Source organism: Excalfactoria chinensis, chromosome 3, assembly GCF_039878825.1.
Source record: "Excalfactoria chinensis isolate bCotChi1 chromosome 3, bCotChi1.hap2, whole genome shotgun sequence".
NCBI lineage: Eukaryota > Metazoa > Chordata > Aves > Galliformes > Phasianidae > Excalfactoria > Excalfactoria chinensis.
In genome coordinates, this window is record NC_092827.1 from 62,386,426 (window position 1) to 62,413,788 (window position 27,363).

The 27,363-nt window shown below is 42.4% G+C and overlaps 1 protein-coding gene across 1 annotated transcript; it reads left to right on the forward strand.

Moving 5' to 3' along the window:
- SLC22A3 (solute carrier family 22 member 3) lies at nucleotides 1-26,948 on the forward strand. The gene is made up of 11 exons (XM_072332902.1): nucleotides 1-551; nucleotides 8,441-8,544; nucleotides 9,915-10,069; nucleotides 12,882-13,047; nucleotides 13,695-13,812; nucleotides 18,441-18,538; nucleotides 18,672-18,886; nucleotides 21,770-21,878; nucleotides 22,083-22,195; nucleotides 23,304-23,403; nucleotides 23,746-26,948. Exons 1-11 carry the CDS (start codon nucleotides 138-140, stop codon nucleotides 23,801-23,803), a joined length of 1,650 nt encoding a protein of 549 aa, XP_072189003.1. The 5' UTR covers nucleotides 1-137; the 3' UTR covers nucleotides 23,804-26,948.
- The last annotated feature ends 415 nt before the right edge of the window (nucleotides 26,949-27,363 follow it).

Below are 27,363 nucleotides of genomic sequence, written 5' to 3' on the forward strand. Positions count from 1 at the left end.
GCCCTGGGCTGCCTGCAGCCTGGCACACCACAAGTCGCCGGCAGGTCATGCACGGGGGCACCAGTGGGACATGAGCAGAGTGCTGTTGCAAAGCGTGAGCACTGCGGGCACATCGAGAGGGCAGGCTGCCTTGCACCATGCCCTCGTTCGATGAGGTGTTGAAGGAAGCCGGGGAATTTGGAAGATTTCAGAAAAGGGTCTTTTTCCTCCTTTGCCAGACAGGCATCACTTTTTCATTCCTGTTTGCCAGCGTGGTTTTCCTTGGGCGGGTGCCGGACAACTATTGGTGCCGAATACCTGGGGCAGCTGATTTAAGTGAAAAATGCAGCTGGACTCTGGAAGAGGAGCAAAACTTCACAGTGCTGCCCCTGCTGCTGGTGAATGGCTCCTCCGGTGGGCGCTGCGAGCGGCTGGATGTGACCTGGGATGCGGACACCGGCTGTGCCAGCCCCCTCACCCACTACCTCGATGGCAGAGTGGGCAGCCCACCACTTATCACCTGCCAGGACTCCTGGGTGTACCAACAGCCCCACGCTTCCATTGTCAGTGAGGTAAGGAAAGACTCTGTCCCCACCTCAGCGCTTCTCTCTCGGTGTGAGGTTGCAGTAGGACTTAAGGATGGGTCATTTCTTCAGGCACTGGTTTTCCTTACTGGGTTGGCTTTGGTCCCATGAACAGAACAGGACAAAAAGTGTCAGTGTCAGACTTCCAGGGAAATGCGAGCTGAGCTGGCTGGTGCCTCCTCTTACTGCTCTCACTGCTCTGTTGCTGGAGAAACGTGACGTTAAAACAAAGTGATGCCCTTGTGGCTGGGGCTGCTGGTGACCAGGTTGGACCAGCAGCATGTGTTCTCCGTGTCTCCAGTGAGCTGAGCTGAGCTCTGCAGGTAACAGTGAAAACTGGCAGCTGGCTCCCTTCTGAGATCCAATGGGAATCAGCTGAGACTGTTGTGTATGCTAAGGAAAAAAGCCACACATCTACTCTCAAAGTTATCACTCAGCTTCTCTTGAAATGTCACAGAGTGCCACCAAGTACCTGTTACTGCTGCTGGTAAGCACTTGTAGGCACGGTGACATTTGAAAAGCCACGTGTAATGTTGTCCTAGGAAACCCTCCGTGCAGTCTGTAATCATGAAGTGGGTGTACGGTAGTCTGCTCCAACTGTGTCACCGCTGCAGTAATGAAAAATTATACATGTGCTTCAGGAAGCTGAGCAGGAAATAATAAAGGTGCAGTGCAAAACATGCCAGCGCAGTTGCTGGATGTGGCTTCTGCCTGGCTCACCAGCTTTGACTGTGCTGGAGCTATGCCCCTGAATCGCAGAGTAGGGCACAGCAGGTAAAGCCTTGAGTAAACATGAGGCAGAAAGCGGTGCCCACCCCAGCCTCTCAACTTGCCACTCTCCCCATCCAGCTAAGACACTGCTACTCACAGTTCTCAGGGTCTTTAGAGCAGAGCTTTGTGCCCTGAGCACCGGTTTTTGTGTGCCACTACCAAAATGAGGCCACAAGTGACAGGTGGGGAGCTGATGTCCAGGTCTGGTCTTGACTGGTGGTAGTGGTGAACACAGGAGGGTGAACACTGTTGGGCTGTGGCAGGAAGGCTGTGTTGCTGGTGCAAGGCATGCTGCCAGGGTCAGGACAAGTGTAGGTCCTGGTGTCTTCTACTTAGGAAGCTGTGTTAGCCAGCCACCTGGTAGCTTCAGAAAAAAATATAAGGAGTTTCCTTTACTTTTCCATTTTTCTCCCTTCAGCTTTGCTGTGGTGTGTAAGTTGTGCCAACAGGACTATGCTCAGAGTCTGCTTATGGCGGTTAACCCTTTTGATTTTCCAGCTGCATTGGAACACTGGGCACGGCTTAGAGAAAACGAAACCAATGTTTGTGCTGCCACAGTAAATGGGAGCAAAAGGTTGAATGTTCACTGGCAAACCCTGTGCCCAGCTGCACCTTCCTGCCTTTGTCCTGGGGGACCTGCCAGGGCTGTGTAGAGCAGGAGGGATGTGAGGTGTCTGGGGAAGCGCTCCCACCTCTTTGTCAGCACGTTGGGAAAACCAGAAAGTAATAGTCTGTGAGTAGCAGAGGGCAGAAAGTGCCTGTCCCTGCACAGGGACATCTAGTCACACTAACAGTGTCACCACAGCTCCAGGTTGGTGGGAATGTAGTAAGGAATGTGACATGGACACCCTGGCTCAGCTGCTTTGAGATCAACTATTAAAGACTCTTGATTTGAGACTATTTAAGTCCCATATGTAATTTAGTCTCCTTGTACTCATCTGAGGTGCTAACAAATAATGTCTCAGTTTTAGTAAATCTCTAATCTGCTTACCCAGATCAATAAACACCTTCTCCTTTTCTCATGCATCTGCTATTAAGCGCATCATTTTGTCCAAGTATTTACAGAAATGTTTTTGTTTCTTTCAACTACCTTAAGGATTCCAGCACCTTATATCTGCACTTTATGTCTGCTGGGGAACAGAGCAGGGCTTTTGTCCTTCCATATTTGGGAAGAGCAAAATCTATTCAGAAATCATCATAGGAAGTCATCTGCTGGCGCTGTGGTGCTTGCAGTAGATTTGAGCAAAGTGCACCCGACATGATTTAAAGGTTCTGAAATACCAGCAAAGGCCTCACAATGTGTGAAACTTGGCTGAGATCCCTCTAATGTGGTAGTGTCTTTGATGATGGGTCTGAGTAGATGTCTGAGCCAAGTACAGTCTTCTCCCATTCAACTTGATGGAGTCTTGTGCAACTCCGTGTGAAAGTGGGAGACATAACTGTGTACATCAGTATCATGATTTTGGCTGGGATAGTATTAATTTTCTTCATAGATGTTGGTATGATGCTGTGTTTTGGATTTCTGATGAAAACAGTGATAATAATACACCAATGTTTTAGTTGCTGCTGAGCAGAGTTACGCAGAGCCAAAGGCTTATTTCTTGTGCTGCCCTGCCAGCAAGGAGCTGAAGGTACACAAAAGGCTGGGAGGGGACACAGCCAGGTCTGATGACCCAGGCTGACCTGAGAGATATCCCATGCTCAGCAGTAAGAGCTGAGGTAATGGAGGAGGATGTTTGCAGTGAGTGACATTTGTCTTACAGCTGCTACCTATGATGAGTACCTACGATGAAAGGGTAAGGGTTTGCAAAGTACTTTATTCAGGCATTTTGGTGATGATGACTCCTACAGGCATACTCATGACTTACAGTCGCACCTGCAGCTTGGACTGCCTGTCAAGGTGCATGAAAGCATGAGAAAAGTCTGGGTGCTCATCAGCAACTACAGCACAGCTGGAATATTTGGGGCTTATATTAGCAGCCTGGGCTGGCAAAACTTCAGCAGAAGGGATTGATTCCAATCTGTCTTGTCTGTTGCAAGTCTCCATGACACAGATGATGTCATTTTAGGACCTGACAGCAATTTATAGTCCAAGTGTGAGGTCTGAGGTGAACAAATGATAATTCAAACATAGCCTGTTGCACCTGCTGTGAATAAATTTTCTTACTCCTCTGCTTGCGTCAGAAAATAAGTCAGCCAACATTTGCAGAACCTGCAAGTAGGACTGAAATGTTTGTTTCAGTTTCTACACTCCCTTAGCTCAGGGGATAATGTGGCAGTCCAGGTCTGGCTGAAGATAGCACAGCTGGTCCTTTTGCTCTCCTTCTCTGAAACAAGAAACAACGCCCTTGAATCACTGATCTAGTGTGATCATTGTCACTGGCACAACACAGCACTGTCTTATTTCTACCATCACTATGGGATTAACATTAAGCAGCAAAGGGAATGTGGAGACAGACAGACATGAGCTCAGAGAGAAGTAATGGCTACATTTCCTACAAAACTCTCCACTTTGCATGTGTGAGAGGGACTGGAGCTGTTCTTTGCAGTTACATCAGTGGGGCCATGTTTCTGTTGAGCTAGCTAGTACTGGCTGAGGGTTTGGGCCTTGGTTTGTCATACTGTTTTTTGGACAGACGCTGTTTCTTAAGAGATTATATGTTTCTCTGGGAGCAGAGTAAAGGCTTGCTCCATTTGTCCTGTTAGGTGCTCAGCTTGAAGTAAGACATGGAAAATGACAGTGTCCTTTAGCACTCTTTCAGAAGGTTTTACAAAAGATTATTTATCTCTTTCCTCTGTGTGTATTTGCATGGACTTTCATTGTATTAAATATGTATTAAAGATAGCACTTTGGCTGTCCAGAGTATGTAAGAGATGAGAGGAGTGCTGCCCAGCAACAAATAAACAACTCCAGTTTTTCTTTTGCAGCAAGCTTTATCTTAAACTCTTTGTGCTCTGTTTGACCACTCGTATGGATGCCAGTTAACACACTGGTATAGGTTTTTACTGTGCTACTGAATCTGGGCTGATGGATCATTGTAAGTCTCTTTAATCAAATGATGGGTAAAACTCCTCATTGGAACTTTATTGTGGCAGGTAATGAAGTACTTCCAAACTCCTACACAAAAGCGCAATGCTTTGAGGAGCTTTTAACGAAATGTTGTCATTTAAAGCAGTGCATCTCTGCAAGGAGAGGTGTGCTGAAGCATTTTGGGACTGGGTGTGTAAAGCCTCTTGTATGGTAACTACTGAGTCACAGCCTGAACCACTGATTGAGCACCTGGGAAAAGAACCCAGTCAGCCCTGGGAGCACAGGTGAAAGCAATTCAGCTTTGTGACCAGAAGGAGTGGAGCCTGGCTGCACCTCTCAGACCTCATTTAAGGGCTGACTGTCACTGGGAAAGGATCTCTTTTTGGAGATCCCTCCTTGGTGAAGCTTCCCCTGTGGACCTGGAATCTTCTGGTATGGGGGTGAGCAATCTTCCTTCATAGCACTTCTCTGTCATGCTGGTCCTTCTGTCATTGCACTTCTGTTGTGGTAGAATTCCCGTTTGCAACACCAGGGGGCCCGGGTTCGAATCCCCTCCTGTGGAGCAGGGGGTAGAAGTGCCGCTCTGCTACACAGAGGGCTCGAATCCCGGGAGTTGGACTTGATGATCTCTAAGGTCCCTTCCAACTCGCACAATACTATGATACTATGATACTATGATACTATGATACCTTTCCCATTGTATTGATCTGTCCAATTGCTACGCCTCCCAAGTACATGGAATTATAAGTCTGCTGTTAGCCTTCATGTCCAGCTGAAATGGAAAAAACTTGTCACTTGCCAAAACTATGAGGAAATAAGATGTTGCCACAAATTATGTTTCATGATCATTAGTCAAGTATGAGCACTTTTTCTGTTCTCATCTTAGCTGGTTCCCTCCCCTTTTCTAAGAATTTCTTTAATGACATGCAGAGGTCCAGTGCAAAACCTCTTCCTTATCACAGAATGATCTAACCAATGTAGTTTGCTGCTGCTTTGAAGATCAGCAAAGAAGTGCACCAGCATTGTTCCTTCAGTCACACCAAGGGGGAATTCTGCCCTGGGACTTCATGTTAATATTCAAGCCTCTAGTGCTTGGGAAGGTGTCCATCACTGGGATGTTCTTCCAAGCAGGACTGTCCACCTGCCTGTATTGCAAGGCCATCAGGATAGGAGAGACTGATTTCCCTGCCCTAAGGATACTACAGAGGGGGATATCCTGAAGAAGATAGAACATATTGCCTGTCTCACCCTCAAATGCTGAAGGAGGACTGGACACAACCCTGCTTACTCTGATGTCTCCCCAAAATTTCTCTAGGATATGTCTTGCATTTCGCAGCAGATGAGGCGTGCTGGTGCAGCCATGGAGTAGCACTTCTGAAAAGAAACCCCACCTGGATCCTAGTTTGATGAGGTTTATAAGGCACTCAGCAATGAGCCATCACTCTCATTGGCTTGCTATGGAAAGAACATGTACTGTCAATGAATGGGCTCTCTATTGATTTCATTACAAGGATTCCATATTTTTATGGAAGTGCTCCTGGTTGGCAGACTCCTCACAGTGTGGATCCTATCTGCATGTGCATGGTCACTGCCTATGTGGTGATGGCACTAACATCAGGTAGATAGAGATGTTTTGGCAAGGAGGTGTCACATAGAAGGACTACTGGCTAAATGAAAGCAGACTAAAATCCTGGATATATAGATACAAATGCTTTTCCAGTGATAAATGGGGAATGTTAGGTAGAACTAAATGTCTGAAGGCCACTTAGATAAAAAGGAGATTTCCAGAGGACATGCAATTCTCTTGTAACTGTTAAATTCTCTTTTAAAGATGTCTTGCTTTTCATCTGCAAACTATTTACCAGGTAATCATTTAAATGCTAGCTGCTATGTCAAACAAAAAGAAAAGGTTCAAGAACGCTTATCTGTACCACAAGCTATTTAAATGCATAAAAATGAACAGAGCATGGGGCTAATTCAAGTGTGTCTTCACTAATCTCTTCAGAAAGAACACACAGTTTCCTAGAAGTATTGTGTTTTCCTATTTACAAGAATATTTAAAATAATTGACTATATTGTTAGCCATGAGCTAGTTTTATCTGTTTTCTCAGTCATCTGAGATTGAAATTGAGATGAAAGACTGTTCTCCAGTAAATACATTTTTCTCTGAATGTTTCTGGTGTGTGTTTTCCCCCTCTTCTTTGTAACAGCTTATTCACACTGCCTGTTTATAGCAAAGACAGATCAAATTACTTAAAGATTAAATGTATATTCTTTGCAAAAGTATATATCAAAAGTATATGCTTCCAGAACCAGAGCCTGGGCAGGGCTCTAACACTGCTCCAAATAGCCACCCAAGGGCCTATCACTGCTGTGGACCTTGCAGGTTCTTGACTTTGGCTGAGATGGTGGTGCTTGGTGGCTAGTTCAGACTTGGTGGCAAGTCAGATCTGACTCTTCCCTGGCTCTGGTGCTCTTAAGTTACCTTTGCACCTTTGGAAATTTCACTTTGTGCTTTGATGGGTGGCGTGGCCTTCCCAGGATGGCAGCTCTGCAATGCGTTGAGAGGTGTGGTGGGGGCACTTCCAGAAGGAGGTGACTGAAACAGTGAATGAGGGGGTCACTTAACTACAGACACCTCCCCTGGGATGGGATGAATCACCTCTGGCAGTGTCCTGATGATTGCTTCATATAGCCAGCTTGCTACATTGGGGTGAGACAATCTCACTGTAAAGGGTGGGGGTTTTGGTATCAAATGTCAACAAGGTCATATTTACTTTTGGAGAGCAGCCAGACCTCATGTGCACCAGTAGTGGTAAATTGTAAACAGGTTTGAGGTCAATTATTTGCCTGGTAACTGGTATGTCAGCTAGGGAACAGCACTAATACCAATACAGCATTTAAGTGTAGAAGTCTTGGGCTTGGTCTCTGAAATCAACAAATTAATTCAAGGGAGAACCATTTTCTTAATGGATTTTGATGTCTGCGTAAGCATAAGCTCATCCTGACATTGCTTTAGCAGTTTTGTTATTACGTGCATCTTCTAATTTTTTCTCATGCTGATTTTATGGATGTTTCAAGCAGGGCAGTAATGAACTCACTTCCCTACTCTCACTTTGGCTGGTCTGGCTTATAAAGGAGTCCTCTCTCATGACCATCTTCTGGAGGAATAAGTGTCAGAGTACTTTTTGCTCTCTAACTCAGGCAATTCTGTGAAGGGCTCTTAAATCTAGTCCTGTATGAACCTCTCCCTGCTAATCTCTGAGTCAGATATATCCATCCAAGGTCTGAATCATAAGGAGCTGAGCTGTTTGTGAGGTGCTAAGTATTCTTGACCCCTCGCAGGAGAGTCTATTCACTCTGCAGGCCTTGAAATCAATCTATCTGTTATTCCTGGGGACTGCTAGCAGAGAGATGTGAGGACTTCTCTGCCTGTCTTAGAGAATGACATATTCAGAGTGACTCCACAGGCATTTGCTGGAAGGAGAACAAAGTAGTGCAAAGGCTTTTGTGAAGTTGTGTTGATAGCTGGAGCACAGATGCAGTTTGAAGCTGGCTTTCTGCTTCATTCTGTGAGAGCAATTGCTGCACTGTACAAAAGCTCAGCTAAGCAGCAGTGTTTAGCTCCAGCCAAAACATATTGTCTATGCCTGGAATGAAAGCTCAGCGGACCAGAGCCTTGCTGGGGGACCTGCTGACCAGGTGTTGTGCTTTAACCCAGCAGGTGGCTAAACACTACATAGTCCTTTGCTCACTCCTGCCCTTCTCTGAGAGAAAATTCGGGGGGGAGGGTAGGGGAGGAGAAGGGAAATAAACTCATGGGTTGAGATAAAACTGTTTACTAAGATAGGGAAAAGAGAAAGGATAATACTTACGACTATATGTATGTGAATGTATATAACAAGTGATGCACCATCAAAACCAACTGATTCCTGCATGTAAGGTGTGATGTCAAAAACTCCAGTTCCAGTGTGCTTCTTCCTCTTCCTGCTTATGTTGTTTCTGTACTGCTTTGCTCTGGGGATGATGAATAATCTCTCCAGGGTGTTTACATCTCTCTCTCTCGATCCCACAGTATAACCTTGTGTGTGGCCGTGCCTGGATGCTGGATCTCTCACAGGCTATCCTCAACCTGGGCTTTCTGGCTGGTGCCTTCACCCTTGGCTATGCAGCAGACAGGTAAGTGTTAGCACTGCTGTTCTTCTATTTGTTTTGAGATGGAGGTCACTACAAGTTATTCCAGTAAGCACACATGACCACTTTAGAGGTTTAGTGAACTTTGGGTAAAAATCTCCAGTCTGGGTTAACCAAACCTTGACTTCCTTTTGGGCTGGAATCTTTAGGCAGTGATACTTTCTAATCATACTTGGGCTTTAAAATGTCATGAAAGGAGCTTTCCTTGTGGTTTCCAATGTTTACAGGAAGGGCAGAAGGAGATGGAATGAAAAGGATGTATTTGTAAGAGCTTTCTGGAATGGTGATTACTGGAAAATACTTAAAGGAACCATTGAGGATAGCAGCTGCTTGAGGAGGAGTGAGCACAGTAGGGTAACTCTTGTGCTGGACTCACACGTAGACCATCAAGATCATAGCTCTTGTACAGTCATTAACTGTGTCAGGGCTGAACGAATATCAAAGAAAAGATGTGGTTGACATCTAGGCTTGTGCAGCAGCCCACTCTAGAGCAGGGATCCCCCACTATTTTTATCTATTTCTCTCTTACAGTGGAAGGAGGAGCCTGGCTTCTGTTTTGTGTTGGCAATTACTGATAGGCAACATATGCTTTGCCTAAGAGCACCCCTGTTCACTATTATCAGTTATCAAAGAAAAATCAAGGCAGAAATGAAGTATTTTATGAAGAAATACGCTCTGACAGTGGGCAGCAAGCAGAACCACAGAATTAATCAGAATTTAAACTCAGATACCAAATTTTAACCTAGCAAATGAGTACTTTTAAGGAAAACCTGTTTTTTTTCAAAGGATATAATAGTAAAGAACATGGGAAAGAGGAAGACATGTCACGGCACTGGCATCTTAGGTTATCTTTGCTCAGTGTTTGGTTGTGCAGTTGTAATACTAGTACCTTAAGAATGTATAATGAGAGACATTGCCGCTAACTATTAAATTATAGCATGTCCAGGGGTACCTGTACGTTAGTCATAGGCTAACTACAGCACAACTATGATTGCTGTGTCTTGATGGAGGCACTGGGGAAATGTTCTGCACCCAGACCATTAAAGTCTTTTCTTCTTTTAGCACTCAGGAAAACTGACTGAAGTGAAAATAACTTCCTACCAGATTATTGTCCCATAGCAATTCTACTCATGAAACCTTTTGAACAAAATGAACAAATGTACTCTCGCTAATCCATTCTGGTAATATAAACAACTGTATCAGTTTTTAGTTTCTTTTTTTAAAGCTGCGAAGTTTCAGGCAGCCTCCATTTGGAACAAGCCATGTTTCGAAAAGGCGCCTTTTTGAATTTAACATTCAAATGAGACGATGCATTCTATCGACTATCATAATTTTCATTTTCTTTTTTTCAATAGATATGGCAGAATCCTCATCTACCTGCTCTCCTGCCTTGGGGTAGGGATATGTGGTGTCATAGTGGCATTTGCACCAAACTTTACTCTATTTTTGATCTTCCGTTTTCTCCAAGGTGTCTTTGGCAAGGGAACCTGGATGACATGCTATGTGATTGGTGAGAACTGTTATCTTCCTTTTTTTTCTGGTTCAGAAAAGTGATGGAATGAGGAATGGGGGACAAGCAGTCTGGCTATGCCAGAACAGAGGGGATGACAAATAACGCAAATATTGAATGCATTTATTCTCAGTGACAAGGTGGATGCATGTGAACTGTAACTTGAGATGATCCTTGGCCTGGGCTTGTGTTGGAGCTGTACATCTGGGGAAACAGCCATTGGTCCTGTGTGCAAAACATACCAGGAACCCTTATAAAAGCTAAGCAGAATAATTTCCTTACCTGACATTGCTCACTTAATGGTACAGCAGTAGCCTCTGAGAATGACTGCAAATGCAAACTTGCTTCAGTACTGTGTACAGCTATGAGATGGATATGAGAAGCAGCATACATGCCTACTTGACCTCAAGAGATCCCATGGAGAAGAGCAAGGAAGAAATAATGTTTAAGGGCAGCGTAGATAGAGTGAAGTCCTTCAGAACTGTTCTGATTTTCCTTTCATACGTGTCACCACACTACTTGTGTGCAGCAGATCATAGGAAATTCAGACACAATACAACTCTTCCTGTTGATGTTATCATTTTATGGCTAACTAATCTATGGACTCTAATGGGGATAGAAAGGGTATTAGAAATTCAGAGATAGAGAAGCAGAATATGTTTATGAAAAGTGTTTTGTTGTTGTTGTTGTTTTTTTGATTTAATACATTAAAAAATTTCCAAGGTGATCATCTATTGCGTAAGCCCAGAATCAAACAGGATATACACACATGGATGTGGTTAATTTTGGTGGGGTCTGAGCATCTTCTGCAGATACTCAGAGGAGTTAACTGCTTTTCCATGCTAGGACAGACTCTTACATTCATCATCCTTTAGCTGGAAGGCTTTGCCCAGTGCCAGGCTGGACATAGTGTACATGAGGTTCCATACTGGGATTATTATGTTCTGAAAGAGAAGAAAGGAAAGCTCTTTCATATATAGCATCAAAACAGCAGGGATCCAGACTGTTTAATAGCTTATAGTCATGGCTCAGTGATTAAGTTCCTTCATAGCAAGCTTACTTTTCATGAGAGAAATGTATTGTCATTGGCAACTTGAATGACTGCCATGTTCAGAAAAGGGAAACTTTCCAGCATCCTTCTAGAGCATGAAATTGGATGGCATTAAGGAAAGCATCCTACCAGAGATAATGCATCAGATTCTCTTTAAAAAGAGAGTAATCAATAATCTGTTGTGGTAAACCAAAACACAGTGGAAACATCATTTTGTGCAAAATTTGTACCATCGCTGTAGTCTGTGGGGCCTGTGATTATTATTATTATTATTTTTTCAAATGCCTGGATATAGTTTACAAGTAAGAGCAAAACTGCAATCAGACATAAATGGTTATGGTGAGACCCAGGAGCCCTACGGGGTCATGGGTACATGCATGCTACCTCCAAGCCTTTTTGTAGCCCTCTCAGCATCTGTAGCCCAAAAGTACTCTGTTTTCTGAGTGAAGTTTTGTTGTAGAGCAGTTTAAGTCTGAAGTCTGGGAAAAGGGCCAGAATTTGCTTTTACCTTCACTTTCAAGCATACTGTTTAATTTTAAGTCTAATTTTAAATTTTAAGATGAAAAACATTGACAAACACTCTGACCAGCAAAATGTCTAATGATGTTGGCATCCTTAACGTGGCCAGGTTTTAAAAGAAAGGAATGTTTCTTTCCTATGCAATACTCTGATCAAACATACCAGACTTTAGGGAAAGGTTCGGACATATGTTGTACTGGAGGACAGTGTATTACTGCAAAATGAAGCAAAGTGCTTCATTCTTGGGGAAAGTAATTTGTCTAAATTCCTTCAGAAATCTGTTCCAAAGTCCCAAGATCACTCATGGTATCTAGCAGCCTTTCTACTTTTGAGGCATACACATTGATTTATTTGCCATAATATATCTCCCAGGTTATTGATATGGGTTTCAGAGCCACAACATTTTGCCCCAAGAACTCCCTTTGCTCTTACAACTCATCCCTTCCTGAGTCAATGCTGTGACAACTATTATAGGCAGTAAATTTGCACCAGGGCAGTGTGTGAATAGTGAACAGTTAATAAAAAAAAAAAATTAGCATCATATTTCTCTACATTACAAACTAGAATTAATTATTATTATTTCAGGATTGTCTTCCTTAGTATTTTTAAAGTTTTCTTCTGTGTGTTATTAACCAAGGCAAACTACTTTTATTGTGAAGGCTGGGTAGTGGTAAGTTAGGAAAGAAAGCAGAGATACTTCATACATTGCTCACTTCAGCTATAGATCTTATGGCCATGGGTTACTGCCTGACACATGGACACATACGTGTTTCATTAATAGATACATTCACAAAGCAAACTATAGACCAGCTCTTAGTCTTCAGAGCAATCAGCATGGCACAGCTAAAGTCTCTTCCCCATGGAAGTTTTGTCTGGATTGACTGCAAGTACAGTCCCTGCCTGAACAATGCTCTGATCTGGAGCATAAGCCAAAATTATGTGAGAGAGAATTCAAACAACTGCCAATAATTGTGATGCAGTCTCAAGACCCGGGCCCGTCCCTGTGTAATTTGTTAGTAAATGTGCAGTCAGAGACCACTAGCTGAAGAATGGTGGATGGGGGTGGTATCACTCATGTTTGGACAGACCTTGTGACAGCTTAAACAGCTGAAGGCAAGACACTGCGCTAGACAGACTTGTGAGCTGATACAGTACCATCCTTCCTTATGGTTCACCACTGATATTTTTCTTTTGAGTTAGCTTTGTTTCTGTTTTGTTTATTCTGGCTTTCTATCTGCACAGTGACAGAGATTGTTGGTTCTGACCAGCGGATTGTTGGGATTGCGATACAGATATTCTTCACCCTGGGAATTATAATTCTCCCTGGAATTGCCTATTTGGTCCCCACCTGGCAGGGGATCCAGCTGGCCATTTCACTGCCCAACTTCCTTTTCCTGCTCTACTACTGGTAATATTGCAGTTCTTGCTATTGCTATTAGAACATCTTGAGACCACTGCAGTGGCTCAAAGTCTCTAGTATGCAAGATGTAAATTAGGAATGAGATCTTGTGTATGTACATGTACTCACACGTACATACTAAGCCATATATCCTTCTCCTGCATGTTATACTGTTTCTTCAATTGTTTTCTGTCATTGCCATGGCACTTCTAGACAGTGATTAATCTTAACTGCAAGTAAGCAGAAACTGAAACACTGATCTGTAGTCTTGCTTTGGGCACAGTTTATAAAATACATATGCATATAGCTAAAAGCTTGCTGGTCTGTCTGTTCTTAGAAGCATGCATGGTTAATATTGACTTTCAGTAGTCTCTTGCTATCCTACCAACAACCTGATGGCATGTTGGTTATCGTCCTTTGATGTACAATGCCCACATAAAGGTAAGAAATTTAACTAACTTGAACTTTGCAAAGTATTGACAGTCTATTTTCTCCCTTCTTGCCCACAAGGATGACATACTGTGTGGGAGACTGAGGAGCTTTCTCTTCTAAAGCTTGAAAAATCAGCGTGTTGGGTATAAAAGCAGGCAAAAGGACTTTTCTTTAGTTAAGACTTTAATGGGCAAAGCCCCTGTTAATGACTTCTGTTCTTACAGGGTTGTTCCTGAATCTCCACGTTGGCTTTTGACACGCAAAGAGGGAGAGAAGGCATTAAAAATCATGCATGACATTGCAAAGCACAATGGAAAATATCTCTCACCTCATTACTCTGAGGTACTGTCATCTGTCTGAGCTAGATGGTTTTTTTTCTAAGATTTCTTAATCTTTTGAAGGTTCAATGTGATTCGCATGGTGGGCAACCCTCGAAGCATCACACCAGAACAAGATTTTAAGTTGTTATGTTCAAGAGTGTTAGGAAGTGCAACTGGCTGGAAAGACATGGGCTGAAAAAAAGACATTTGCAGAATGAGGAATGAAGTCTCATTTGAAATGTGCCTACTTTAAAAACCTGCAGATTACTAGCTTAAATACTAGCTATTTGCTAACAGTATTTCAGAAATTACTTTCGTATTGAAAATAAACTACTTGCAGAAAATGTCCTTCTATGAACATACAGTAGTATTCTTAATGGCTACGTATGTGCGTATGCATTCATTCTTACATGTATGCAGAATTATCATGTGTGACTTTTAACAAGAGTTTCCCTAAAACTAAAGGCAAATATGTTAGGATTGTAGTGTTTAGAGAGGACTGGTTTGTCCTATTCTCTCACGAAGGGTCATCACAATGTGTGCTTTGTAGTTGGCATCCTGGGTTCTGACAGATGGGTACCTCACAAAGTTCTGTCCCATTGCTTTTCTTTAGAAGGAGAGAAACTGAGATTTATCTGAGGTTTGTTTGTTTGTTTTTTAAAGTGGAAATATTTCACAAAGATCCTAGAATACTGTTCTGGATGAACCCCAAGCAATTAAGTTTGATACTTCCTTCCTTAAACACCAGACAGCTCTTTCCTAATGCACAGGATTTTATTCATCTGCTAAGAAACATGCTCCATAAATCAGTCATTCACCTGAAGCAGCTCTGCTAATTCAAGAGCATTCCTGCCATAACTATAGATCTTGCAAGAAGCATAAAAGAAGACTGCAAATATGGAAGTATTATAGAAATGGCTAGTTGGATTTTACTTATATCCCGTTATATTTTCACTTCATTAAGTGTATGTTAATGACAGCTCAGGAAAATTATCTTTACACGGTAGGTTCTGTAGAGATGCTGGATCCTGATCTATGTTGTACCTCTGAAGATATGTCTCTAGACTAATGATTTTCTAAAGTCAAAACCAGACATACTCTTGGGCTTAGTGTGCTGAAGCTCACATTTCCATAGTCAGCTGCTTTATTCATAAGCAACTTAAGTACCATTATGTTGCTGTAATGAAAATTTTTGTATGTTACATTGTTCAGGGGAGCAGGAAAAGGGTAATGATGGGGGTGGGAGGGAGTGTTTGTCAGGGAAAAAGTTATACTTAACTTCCATGTCCAAGAAATGGAATATACAGAATAAGACTGTTGTATGCTAGTGAAATAATGTGATTGAGGGAGATTTGAGGAGAAGTAATAGTTTAGCTCAGCAATTAGGGAGCCATGTTACCAGTGAAAGCCAAAGCATGAATGTAACACCGGCCAAGGTCAGGAAGTCAGCCTGAGCCGTCCCACAAAGCAGAATGAGTTCTGCTGAGCTAGCCTTTGCTGTGACAGAAATGCAGGTTGAAAACAGTGAGAGAGAAGTAAACTGAAAAGGCTAACTAATGAGAAAGAAATGGTTAACTCTGTTCATTGTGCCTGTCTGGGGCAGATACCTCAGTGAGGTTCACATTTCCTGCATTACCCAGTGCTGAGCATGGCTAATGATGGGAAAAGCTGTGCTGCTGCAGCTTCTCCTCTGCACGCAGTTCTTGCACCCCTCCTTCCCACCACCCCCTGCCTGGACATCAGCATATTCAAAGCCTCACATCAGAATGCAGATGTGTCTTTCCCTACTTTTTGCTATAAGTCATATTTAATTTCTTTCAGAAGTGTTTCACCTCATGACCCTGAGGCACTCATAGCTGCAGCAGATTAACCCAGCTTCAAGCTGGATCTGTTCCTCAGACCTTTTCAATATGCAATGTGTCATCTTTGGTGCTGTGCCCAGAAGAGAGTATCTCTGGGGAGCACGTTAGCAGAGGAGTGAGTGCATTTCTCACATTAACTCACATCAGAGTTCTCATTCACATTGCAACTCCAGAATTTCAGGTAGAGAAATGCAGGTGTGGAAGGATGGGGCCAGGAAGTGTTATCCTTCATCATATTTTGGCGAAGATCTTCCTGCCCCTCTACAACAATTTCATTACCTGCATCCTTTGTATGGCTCTGGATGTATCAGCCTTGTGTTTTTACTGGCACACAGAAACCACAGATGACCTTTGTATAAAAACAGATAAACATTTCTTTCTGTTGCTCTTTCAGATGTGACATTGGCACAGTTCAGTTCTGTACAGAACTCATTAACTTTTTGTTGTATATTATAAACATTTTTTTTTTCCCAGTTGCTTGTAATTATCTTAGTATTTATTTTTCACGCTAATTGTTTCATACTTGATCTCTATTCAAAAGGAGAATGAGTCATGACTGGTTGAGTAAGAGCTGCTTCTTGAGAGAGTCACTCCCTTTACACTTAGGCATCTCCAGTATATGTATTAACTTAGATGTATGTGTTATACACGTGCACATGTGCTGTCCTGCACAGAGTTAAGTATGTGCAGACTTATATGTCTGTGCTATGAGTAGCCTTTGAAACTTACTGCTAAAAAACTGAGATGCAATTTGGTGGGACATAAATATGTCATGGAAGTTAATTATAACACTTCCCGCAGTGTCTTCACATTGTGTATCTTTGGAAACATGGGCTCTTGTCTTTGAATTCCTAGCTGCACTGATGTGAATAGCAAAGCTCTCCATGACTTCAAAGGAGAAAAAGATAATTTTCTTCCTGACAAATTGTTGACTCTTTGGTGTTTTATTTCTTCATCTATACTGAATGCTCAATTATGCTTGGAGTTGTTATGAATTTATTTAGACATTAAAATGTATGGTAGCAGCCATACTGAATTTATCTTCTGTCTTTTGGAAGACTAAAACCATATTTGCACAAAGGCACAGCTGGTGGCTGGCAGCCTGCTCTTACAAACAAGTCATGTCAGCTTTGTAACTATACTATGAGTAAGTCCAAGAGCACTGCAGAAACCCAGCAACCTCAGCCTGCCCTACAAAATGCTCTGGAATGCGGCAGAAGTGGCAGTGCTTTGAAGAAAACTCAGGGCTCTGGCTGCAGAAGAAAGGCAAAAGGGAGTAGAAAGGAAGTTCAAACAATTGTGGCATTTGTCTCTCTATTTAGAAAGTTTTGTAACTCTCAGTTACGGAAAGCCATGATCAGATATGGCTATATAAATCTTGCTGAAAACGTCTGTGCTACTTCGTCGCCTGAATAACAAACGCGGAGCTACAGCCATGGGCACAGCCCTGGCTGAACTGAGGAGATGTTCAGACAATGCTTTGGCCTTTACCTGTTGCCTCTTCATGAATGTGCATGGTCCCACATACTTTTCTGTGTCACCTTACCTCCCTGCAGGCCAGGATTGCCTCCTTAGGCTCCTGCCATGGGACAGTAACTGTGAGTTCCAGCAGCCAGGCTGCCTGAAGTCCCCCTCAAAATGCAGCAGTTTTAACTTTGTGTTTCCTTCAGCTTTTCTGTGAGCCAATGAAAATTCCAACCATGGCTGCCAGTCCTTGGGCAGACCTGTGGTTGATCCCTGCCTAAAACCACCTGTGTCTTCTCTTCCTCACCTTCCTCACCTGCAAAAAGAATAAAAGAATCATAGGGAAGCCTGTTAGCTCTGTCACCAGCATGTGTTTTAACGTTATGTCTCTGTAAATGCCAATAGTGAATGCTTAGGGAAAAAAATCAGGGCAATGTTTTGGGCAGGAATAGCCTGATCCTTCCCCTGATATGTTCCCCAGCCTCTGGTTCCTAGCAGGCTTGGGAAACCCCTGGCCAGGTTCTCTTTCTGACCTACCATGTTTAAAAACTACTGCCCAAGTAAGCCTCTGTGGATGTGCTTAATCCCTTTTTGGCCCTCCTAGTGTTCTGGCTCCACAAAACCTTAAGGCAGTGAGCTCCAAAGTATAATCATAATATAATTGTATAATCAACCCGCCCTTTTCTGTTATTGTTAAATCTTCTAGCTAGTTACTTCATCTGCCTCATTATAATTGTGCTAGAGGAAGTGTGAGCAGATTTACTTAACCTCTGAGGCATATGAGAATCATGAATTCATACTTCACAGGATTTTCAGTTGTTTCAGGGTAAAAACCTTGCTCAGCACAGTGCTTTGTATTTGAAGTGCCTCCGAATTTCACCAGTTAAATTCTGCAGCCCCTTCACAGGTTTGATTTTTCTCACATTTCCTGCTGCCCATCTTTGTCACCAGTGGCCGTCCCACAACAAATTGCTTTGCCTGTCCTGTGGCATTCTCTGCTCCTAATGACCATTGTGTGGACAAAGCTATTTATTGTCTTTCAGGGGGTTCCAGGTCAGTCTTTTTCAGTTTGCTTATGAGGAAATCATTTTTCCACTCTCAAGTCAAGATCAATTTTTGCACTATCATCACTAAAGAAAACCAGCTGCTGATTTCAGTTATGAGCTATTTCTAATAACTACATAATGCGCCTGAGTGCTAAAAGCAGCAAACCAGGCTGTCAGCGTGTTTACTCAGACTGAAATACTGCTGAGCACTGCATTTACTTAGATACCGCACTGTCAGATGCCTGACAGCTGATTCTGTTCCTTGCCTTTCTCCTTAGATCACTGTTAGTAACATGGAGGTCACCAATCCCTCCTTTCTTGACCTGGTGAAGACTCCTTGGATGAGGAGAAACACACTCATCCTGATGTATGCCTGGTGAGTGGCCACTATCAGTACTCCTTGCTACACAGGTGGGACATTATCAAGAATCATCTCCTGCTGACTTGAAGGGTCTCTCTAGCCATTTTCAGTCATTTGCCTCTCAGTACTATTTTGTCTTTGGTTTAAGGTTCACAAGTGCCCTGATTTATCAAGGGCTTGTCATGCGCCTAGGAATTGTTGGAGGAAACCTCTACCTGGACTTCTTCATCTCAGGAGCTGTTGAGTTGCCTGCTGCTCTCCTAATTTTAATCACAATTGATCGCGTTGGCCGGCGCCTTCCCTTTGCAATAAGCAACATCGTGGCAGGAATTGCATGCCTTATTACTGCCTTTTTGCCAGAAGGTAATTTCCAATCATTCCCTACGCTGGGCTATTTAGGCCAGTGGCTTTTTCTCTCTGACACTTCTTAAACAAGGGTATGTAGACAAAAGCAAAAGGTGTCCAGTGATGCAAGCAGAACCAAGGGTCATGAAACAGCACAATGTATTTGCTTGTAGGCTGTCCTGGGATATGTCACAGTTATATCTTTAATGAGCAGTAAACAACAGGTGGGTGTAATCTTGGAAAACGTATACAGACCCTGTACAGTTTTGAAGACACGTGCAAGGGAAGAACACACAAACAGGAAGGGAAAATACATTCATTGACTTGGAAGACTGTTAATGATGGAAGAAATCAGTGGTCTAGCTGAGACACTGTTGTGGTCCCCTCATTACATAAGAAAACTATACCTGGGAATACATTAGGGCCCTAACCTCTTGAGATCTTCCTCAGGGCTGTCCTGATATTATCAGGCTGTTCCAGTGGCTCAGTGGTACTAGGTTATTGTGTGCTCTGTTCACCCTAATTCATGCTCTCCCTTCCATCCTCATCCAAGGAAGTAGGGGCTGTGGCACACAACAGGAGTTTGGGCAGTGCTGATAGGGTAGAGAAATGATATGGGTTTCAATTAAGTCATTCTTTCCTGAATTCAAGGGCATGTAAAGGGTCTGATATCACTTGACGGCTTCCCAGCACTCCTTTGTTTTCATTAAATTGTTTTCACTCCTGTATAGCTGTTATATTGCACCTTCAAGTGCATATCCATGGGGGGATGTTTGGAGATGCTGTGTACTAGGTGTTACCACATCAGCGTGCTTTGCCTCAGAACAGCAAGGAACCAGCAGCAAAACAGGCATTAGGCAAACAGGCAAAACAAACATCTTCCCCGGGTTGTTCCTGTCAAACAAATGGCAATTTCTGCTGACCAAGAGTTTTTAGTCACAGGCTTTATCAAGGGACAACATTTTTGCTTCAGAAGAGCCACGAGGAACCACTTCAGGGGTGTGATGTGTTGACAAAAGCAGGCAGATTTGCAGTGAAAGCAAAATGAAATTCTTCAGAGAGGACTGCTGGCTCACACCCCTCTCAGTTAAGTTCCCTGCAAAACGATTCCTCCAAAAGTACTTACTACAGCGTGTTTGAGGACCACTGAAGTCTGTGAATGCTGGGTCTGCTCTCCTGAAGGATTTTGCCCACCATGACTCAGGTTTCTGCTGCTGGGAGCCCCTGTGAAGAGCCAACATGCTGACCAGTTAGTTTTCTGCTGTGGAGCACTGCCATTTGGGCTCAGAGTGCCCAGTTCTGGGGGCTAAGGTACTCATAGATAGGACATCTGAGGTGCCAGTACTGCTTTCAATAAAATGTTTACACAGATAGCTTCACTAGCAGTTTGTGAGATCTGTGGGGTGCTCACACAGGTCAGGTCCCCTGGCTCAGGGAGAAGCTAAACTCCTCCTCAGGGGTCCTATGGACTGAAGGGGAACCAGGCTGAGAATGTGGGTTTGTTTTGGTCTTTCCAGCCTTTGCTTTTCTGGCATGTGTTTGAAAACAGAGATTTTCTGGGCAAAGGCAGTTTCACAACATAAAATGAAATTTGTTTGGGGTCTTGTTTGATTATTTTGGATTGGAAAAATCTGCAAGCATTCATTTTCTGGGTCTGACTGAACTGAAATGTTTTCATGTTCCTCCTGTTGGGGTTCTGAGAAAGCACAATCTCTGCCAGAGCCCTCTCCAGAGGCTGAGCTCCCCTTCATGCCAGGTTCAGGGTTACTGTTTTACTAGCCTCCCAGACTGCTCAGTGTGTCCATACAGGAGACCATGCTCCTCCAAGGACATTTTGCTGTTCCACATTATGTTCTGTGTGGCTCTTCGTCAAAGGCTGTTGGCTTTCCAGATGGGGCTGGAGGATTGCTGAAGGGTTTCACATGAGTCATGATGACTCCGCCCTGTGGTGTGGATGTGGACATCCCACCCCTTGTACCTGGCTCCCTGTTAACAAGCAGTGTCCAGAGCCTGAGCTGAGCAGAGAAAGCCAGCTTGACTGGCTTGGGGATGGTTGTGCCAGATATGATAAAATGATAAATGCCAGAGAAGGGAAGTAGGAGGATGCCTGAGTAATTCAGTGTTATGGGTGTGTCCAATGTGCAATAGATAAACGAATTATGAATTGTAATTAGCCTATTCTCAGAAGAATGTTATGCTGTCCTGAATCACTTCATTGGAAGTCATTTCCAGTTCCCCGCAGAAGCAGCTCATGATGCTGGAAAGCAATAAATGCCAATATAGACTGATATCTGCAGCAGTTTGACTTTCAGTCTGGCATGTGCTGATTCAGCATTACTGTGTCACAGCTTTTGCTGACAGGGCTCAGAGCTTTTAGGAGCATGAAAATAGAAATAGCATGTCTGGGTGAGATCTGAGGCCCATCTAACTCCTGACAAGGAATAACTCGGGCAGATAGGCAGAGAGGATGTGTTCTCCTCCTACCTGTCACATACAGACATGACTTGTCACCAAAATGTTAGAGAATGATCTAACCAGGGGTAGGAACAGCTTTCCAAAATGCTTTTTTTCTTGTTAATCCCCAGATGTGCTGTTGGCTCTTCAGTCCCGTTTTCAAGCTTGGTAAGCTGCTCTTGTCACTAATTTCACATGGTAGGAATTTTTCTATCTGTGAGGAAGAACGGGAACACTGACAATGACTACTAGTGAGCTCAGAGCACCCAGAAGCAGCTGTAGCAGCCAGAGACTGCTCAGTAGGTCTCACCTCAGCCTAATTGGGAAAACCCTTTGCCATGCCGTAGTCGGTGCACACATCAGGGTGAAATCCTTACGAGAGCTGCTGACAGCACACTGCTGATACAGTAAAGTCCCCCTCACCAGGGTTTCTTTCTGAATGGACAGATATCCCATGGTTCAAAACCACAGTGGCCACACTGGGAAGGCTGGGCATCACAATCGCTTTTGAAATTGTGTACCTTGTGAACTCTGAGTTGTATCCGACAACACTGAGGTAAGGCAAAGCTTTTTTCTCTGCTTTTCACCATTCCCTGTTTCACTGCTTTTTAGTAAGACTCATTTTCATCCAGTTTCCTAACTGAATAGCCGTGCATCAAGGTAGATGGCATATACTCATGAGATAATTTTGGAGTTAATTATATTGGCTCGACTGCTAGTTAGCACCTGTTAAATATCTGTCACTGCTTTTCTTTTGCAGAAACTTTGGTGTTTCCCTGTGTTCAAGTTTGTGTGACCTAGGTGGGATCATAGCCCCATTTCTGCTTTTCCGATTAGCAGCCATTTGGTTGGAGCTACCTCTGATTATTTTCAGTAAGAACTGAATTTAAATAGCCTTTTGGTTGATATAATCTCCTAGCAGTTTTTCTTTTAGAGTACTAGTGTAGTGTGTGGCCTCATCTCCCCTCAAACCAGCCCCTTTCCACCATCATGCCTAGTGCAAGAGGCAGAACAGCAAATGGTTGAGACCTGGGTGGTTTCACAACATTCTGTGCTATGAAAGGCCCCCTTTGGTAAGATGATAGAAGAAGCTAAGTGAGGTGCTTCAAGGCTGAAAAACCTTGCAGCTAAATTCTGCAATGGCAGAGGAGTAAACTTAATCTCTGGACAGTAGCAATTGACATCCTTTAGGAATTTGTATTTTGGTATGTACAAATATGTCTATGACTGTGGGTGTTGTATTAGCCATAACTTCTTATTCCTGTGAAAAAAAATATTTTCCGTGAAAAAAAATATTTTCCTCAGTTTTATTTTGAAAAAAATGAACCCTGCAGAGTAAATGCATGGAAATATATATATATATTATATTATATTATATAAATATAAATAAATATATATATGTGAATATATTTATATATTGTGAATTTATTTATTTATTTATTTATTTATTTATTTTTCCAACAAGGAAGCTTGAACTAAACCAGACTTAGAAGAAGTACTTGTGGGTGGGGGAAAAAAACAAAAGGTATAGGATGAAGTGAGAAAGAAAATTGATGCTAATTACAAATTTAGCTTGGATAAATAGAAAGACAAAAGATATTAAAAAAAAAAAAAAATACCAAACCTATTATTTTAAGAATAGAAGCATATAGAAGTACTGTAACTATGTTATCGAATGCTGAAATACTTTGAATACTTGAAGGATTTATAACATTTGACCTCTAAGATCTCCTGTCTGGGGCACTTCAGGCTGCAAATGAAGTCATATCCCTCTTCTTTGTTGTTTGTTTTCTGTAACAGATGCATGTTAAATTAGCATGAAGGTACTCACTAAGAGTAGAATTAATCAGAAATACCTGTTGTACTTTAAAATATCCCTTTGATCTTAGTCAGAGTAAGTTTTCCTTATCTGATAAACCCTGAATATAAAAAAGTAACACCTTTAAAAACTGGTTTTGTTTTTCTTCCATGTCCATTGCAGGTGTTCTTGCAGTTGTCTGTGGGATCCTAGTATTACTTTTACCAGAGACAAAGGGAATCCCTTTACCTGAGACAGTGGAGGATGTAGAGCAACTTTCAGGGTATGCTATGTATTTTCTAACTTTTGCCTGATTGAGGTTTCCTGAGGGTGTTCTCCAACCTTGTTGACCACCATAAATTATTGATGCTTTTTGAATCTAGAATCTTCAATGCACTACAGGCATACAGGGAAAATTTACACCTTGGCTTGCCTGGCAGCAAGTTTCTTAGTGAGCTAGTGACATAGACTGCTGTTTCATACAGTGGGTATGGATCTTGCATCAATAACGTCTTACCACTTCAATACACAACCAACAGGAAAAAAAGAAGAATTGAATGTCAGTTCTGTGGCTTGAACTACAACTCTTTTTCTCCCTCATTTATGTGTTCTTTTTTTTCTTCAGTCACTATGGTAAATGTGGGAAGAAAAGGAAACACCAGAACACCAGCTCTTATATTTGATGTCTAAAGGATGATGTTGAGCAAAGGACTGTGATCCCAGACTGGGAATTTCTTCTTCACTTGCCACCACTTTGAAGTTTGCTCCAGAGTATGGATTAAACTCCATGATCTTCTTCCAGGTATAAGGACATTCAGAAAAGGTGGTGTATTCTTCTGTAAATATGAAATAAATTCATTTTTTTCTAAGTATGTTGTTTCCAGGAAGGAAGTGCTCTTTGATTTTGACAGAGAACAGATAAGCTTAATTGCACTATCCAGCTCAATGAGCTTTTATTTATTTCTTTATATATTTGAGCTGTTTGTTTATTGGATGATTTTGGATAGTTTTGGAGAGGAAAATATGAATATGTGAGCCTTTGCCCTTGGACCATCTGGACAAACAGAAGAACAGATGTCTCATGAGGGAGAGCACTGATCAGGGCAGCCCTTTTTGGATCAGAAGTGATCACCCTCGTCTGCTCCTCTTACCCAGCAACACTGCAACAAAAGCTCTGCCCATTGAAGGTCTTTCTCAAATGTGGTAGCACTCTTCCTCTTCTGTTATGCAGCTGTCAGTTCTTGCACAGGGGATTAGCTCTGCAGGTCAGATCATCCCACTTGCCCATTGGTGGCTTCTCTCCAGACCTGCGGTCTTGTGTCCCAGACATGCTGATTTTTTTCCATTCTAAAATATACTCTCTGCCCATTCCTGCAAGCCAAATCATCTCACTCTGACCAGGACCTAGGTGACTCTCAAGTTCCTTCATCTTTTTGTTACTTGTCATCTTTCTGGCTGAGGATAAGTTATAAGTTATATATAAGTTGGGATACTGACGGGATGTTAAGCTGTATGGGAAAGATGAACAAAGATGAGATGAGCTTTGTTTGTAGAGGGAAGTATTAAATGGATCCTGTTGTTTGAAGTTGACCTGTAGCAGAAGTGTTTGATCTCTGGATCTACAAGCAGATAAGAGGGACACCTCACTCCCTCTCATCATGTATGACCTCCACCTAGTGCTGGGTCCTGGCCAGAGACAGACAATACCCTCCTTATAATGAAGAACTTAAGAAGATGTGGTATTTGAACAATACCTTGTCATGGATAATGAAGAATTAAACAAACAAAGGAAGCAAAGGAAATTGAGTTGTAAAGAGCCTTAGAAGATCCAAAACCAACAGATTTGGTTTGAACAAATTTAGAAGTGGGCTTTAAAACTTCATACCACAATTGACTGATGCTAACATTAAGTTTAGTGCTGCTGAATTACTACTACTCTTGCTTAATTATCTTATGAGCACCAATAGTTTCCCATGCATGGGGTTTTCCAGTGGTGAGTTTACCAGTCATTTAAAGAGTTCCCGACTCTCCCTGTCTTTTCTGATCAGCTGCCAATACCACCAACCCCACTGGCGGAAACCAGGATCTTTAGTAGTAATCTCAAACTCATGTTTGCCTACTTTGAACAGTTATTAATGAAGGGCTTTCTTTCATGCCTGCTTCTGATTTTCTCTGAGTGATAGTTAAAAACCTTCTTGCTTAGCATGATTGAGAAATACAAACCTAAACAAACGTCTCATAATTTCTGTCAAATTGCTGATATCTAGAGTATGACCTGAAATTGGAGCAACTGCTGCAGGCAGAAAATCCCTCTTATACCAACTCTGTCTTCTACAGACAGCTGTAAGCTCCTCAGATTGGCTGGCAGAGAACAGCCCTAAACTGGAAGTCATGAGCTGAACTGAAACGCACTGCATCGTCTCGGTGCCCAGAGCTCAGCCCTGCCTTCCCAACATCTGGCCAGCCCCACTGTCTTTGGGGAACCTTTTCTTTTAATGCTTCTCCTTTCTGAATTTTTATTGTTTGACCAGTTTCATAATCACTGCAGCAGCCTGAGAAGGACTATGGAGATCATTTGAAACTATGGTTTGACAAGGAAATGTCAGTATTATTTGCCAGCTTCTGCTATTTGTAGATGACTGAAAAGTGTTTGAGAAATGAAAGGAATCAAGGCTCCAGAATACAGCTGGAGAAAGGGTAAAAGTGCTTCAGCATTTTCAGTATGGAACAACCCCCTGTCTACCTTCAGAACCAAAGGTGATTTGGAAACTTTGTCAGCAGTATGAAGGCCTGGTCTAGGATGGGTGAGAAGATGTTGTGCCCCACCTAACCCTGAGAGAGGCAGAGAACAGGAGGGACCAGATATTTTCAGCTTTAGCTGTCTTGCATGTATTATACAGGTCATTCTAGAGGCTCAGTGAGCAATGTGATCTGCCTAGAAGACAACGAATCACCTCACCATTATTAAAGACATGTTCAGTATGACAGCAGAAAACCAGGAGCTAAATTCTTCCAGTCTGCAAAAAGATTCCTTAGACCAGCAACTGTGTGGATGTGCTATTCAGTTTAACCATGTCTCCTCCCTAGAATTTGGCTCTGAGGTGGGATGTGTGTAGCCTCTCAGGCATGCCTATGTATTTCTACCCTGACTACAATCTCCCATTATAGTGTATGTAAGAAAAAAAAAAAAGCCAGCTTTTAGGATGCAACCCACCTCCTCCATGGGCATTAGTTCTTGGGGGAGCCATGGAAAAGTGTGAGTATATTTCTAGGAGGCAATGGGACTGAACAAGAAAAAGTCATAAATGTGAAATGAAACATAAAATCCTCCAGTTGCAGAAGAACTGCTTCACAGTTCAGAAAGTGCCAGGAGTACTTTGTTTTCCCTAGTGAATATGGACATGCATATTCAGCACTGAGTTTTAGGGGTCTTGTTTTGTTTTATTATTATTATTATTTCTTTCTAACTTCATGAGGAAATTTGCCATTATAGCATCACAAATGCATAGCTGTATTCTAAGAGATGTTGGTCTTACGGGCACAGATTTCATTTCCTGTAACCACAGGCATACGTACTTCCTCTTCATTCTGAGAAGAAAAAGCTATATGAAATGGTAAGGCACGTTATATAGTGAAACAAGACCGGTACTGTGGGCAACAGAAGTTTATAATACACTACCTGCATTGTCATTACTTGCTGTAATGACTGATATTAGTTATTTCTCTGTATTCACTATGAACTAACTTTAGGATAAGGGTATTTTTTTAGTCACTGTTTTGTATCTCTGATGCAACGTTTGTGTTTCTGCTGACACAAATTTCCACATCAATAAAAAAAAAAAAGAAAATACAAGCCAAATGTGTTTGTTTATTTCTTTCATCCCATGTAGTTAATGCAGTCAGATATATCTAATAAAACACAGCAGGCATAAAAGATGTGTACAGCGAGTTTCTTCTTCTTCTTTTTATCATTGAATTGGTGAAAAAAGATCAAACAGCTCATGGAAAATGAAGAATATTCTCCTTTCTTCATCTGTTGGAGACACAACATCTTGGGGATTTCAATCTTAGAATAAAAAGTCATTGTAGAGCCTCATATAGGATCAAAATGCAGATATCCGGTTACAGTTGGTGTTGGGATTTTTTACAAGTATTTTAAAGGTGTGTTGGTCTATTGTCAAACATAGCAAACCACAGAACATATAGAAAGAGAGTAATGCAGTCAGCTGGGTTTTGCAGCAAT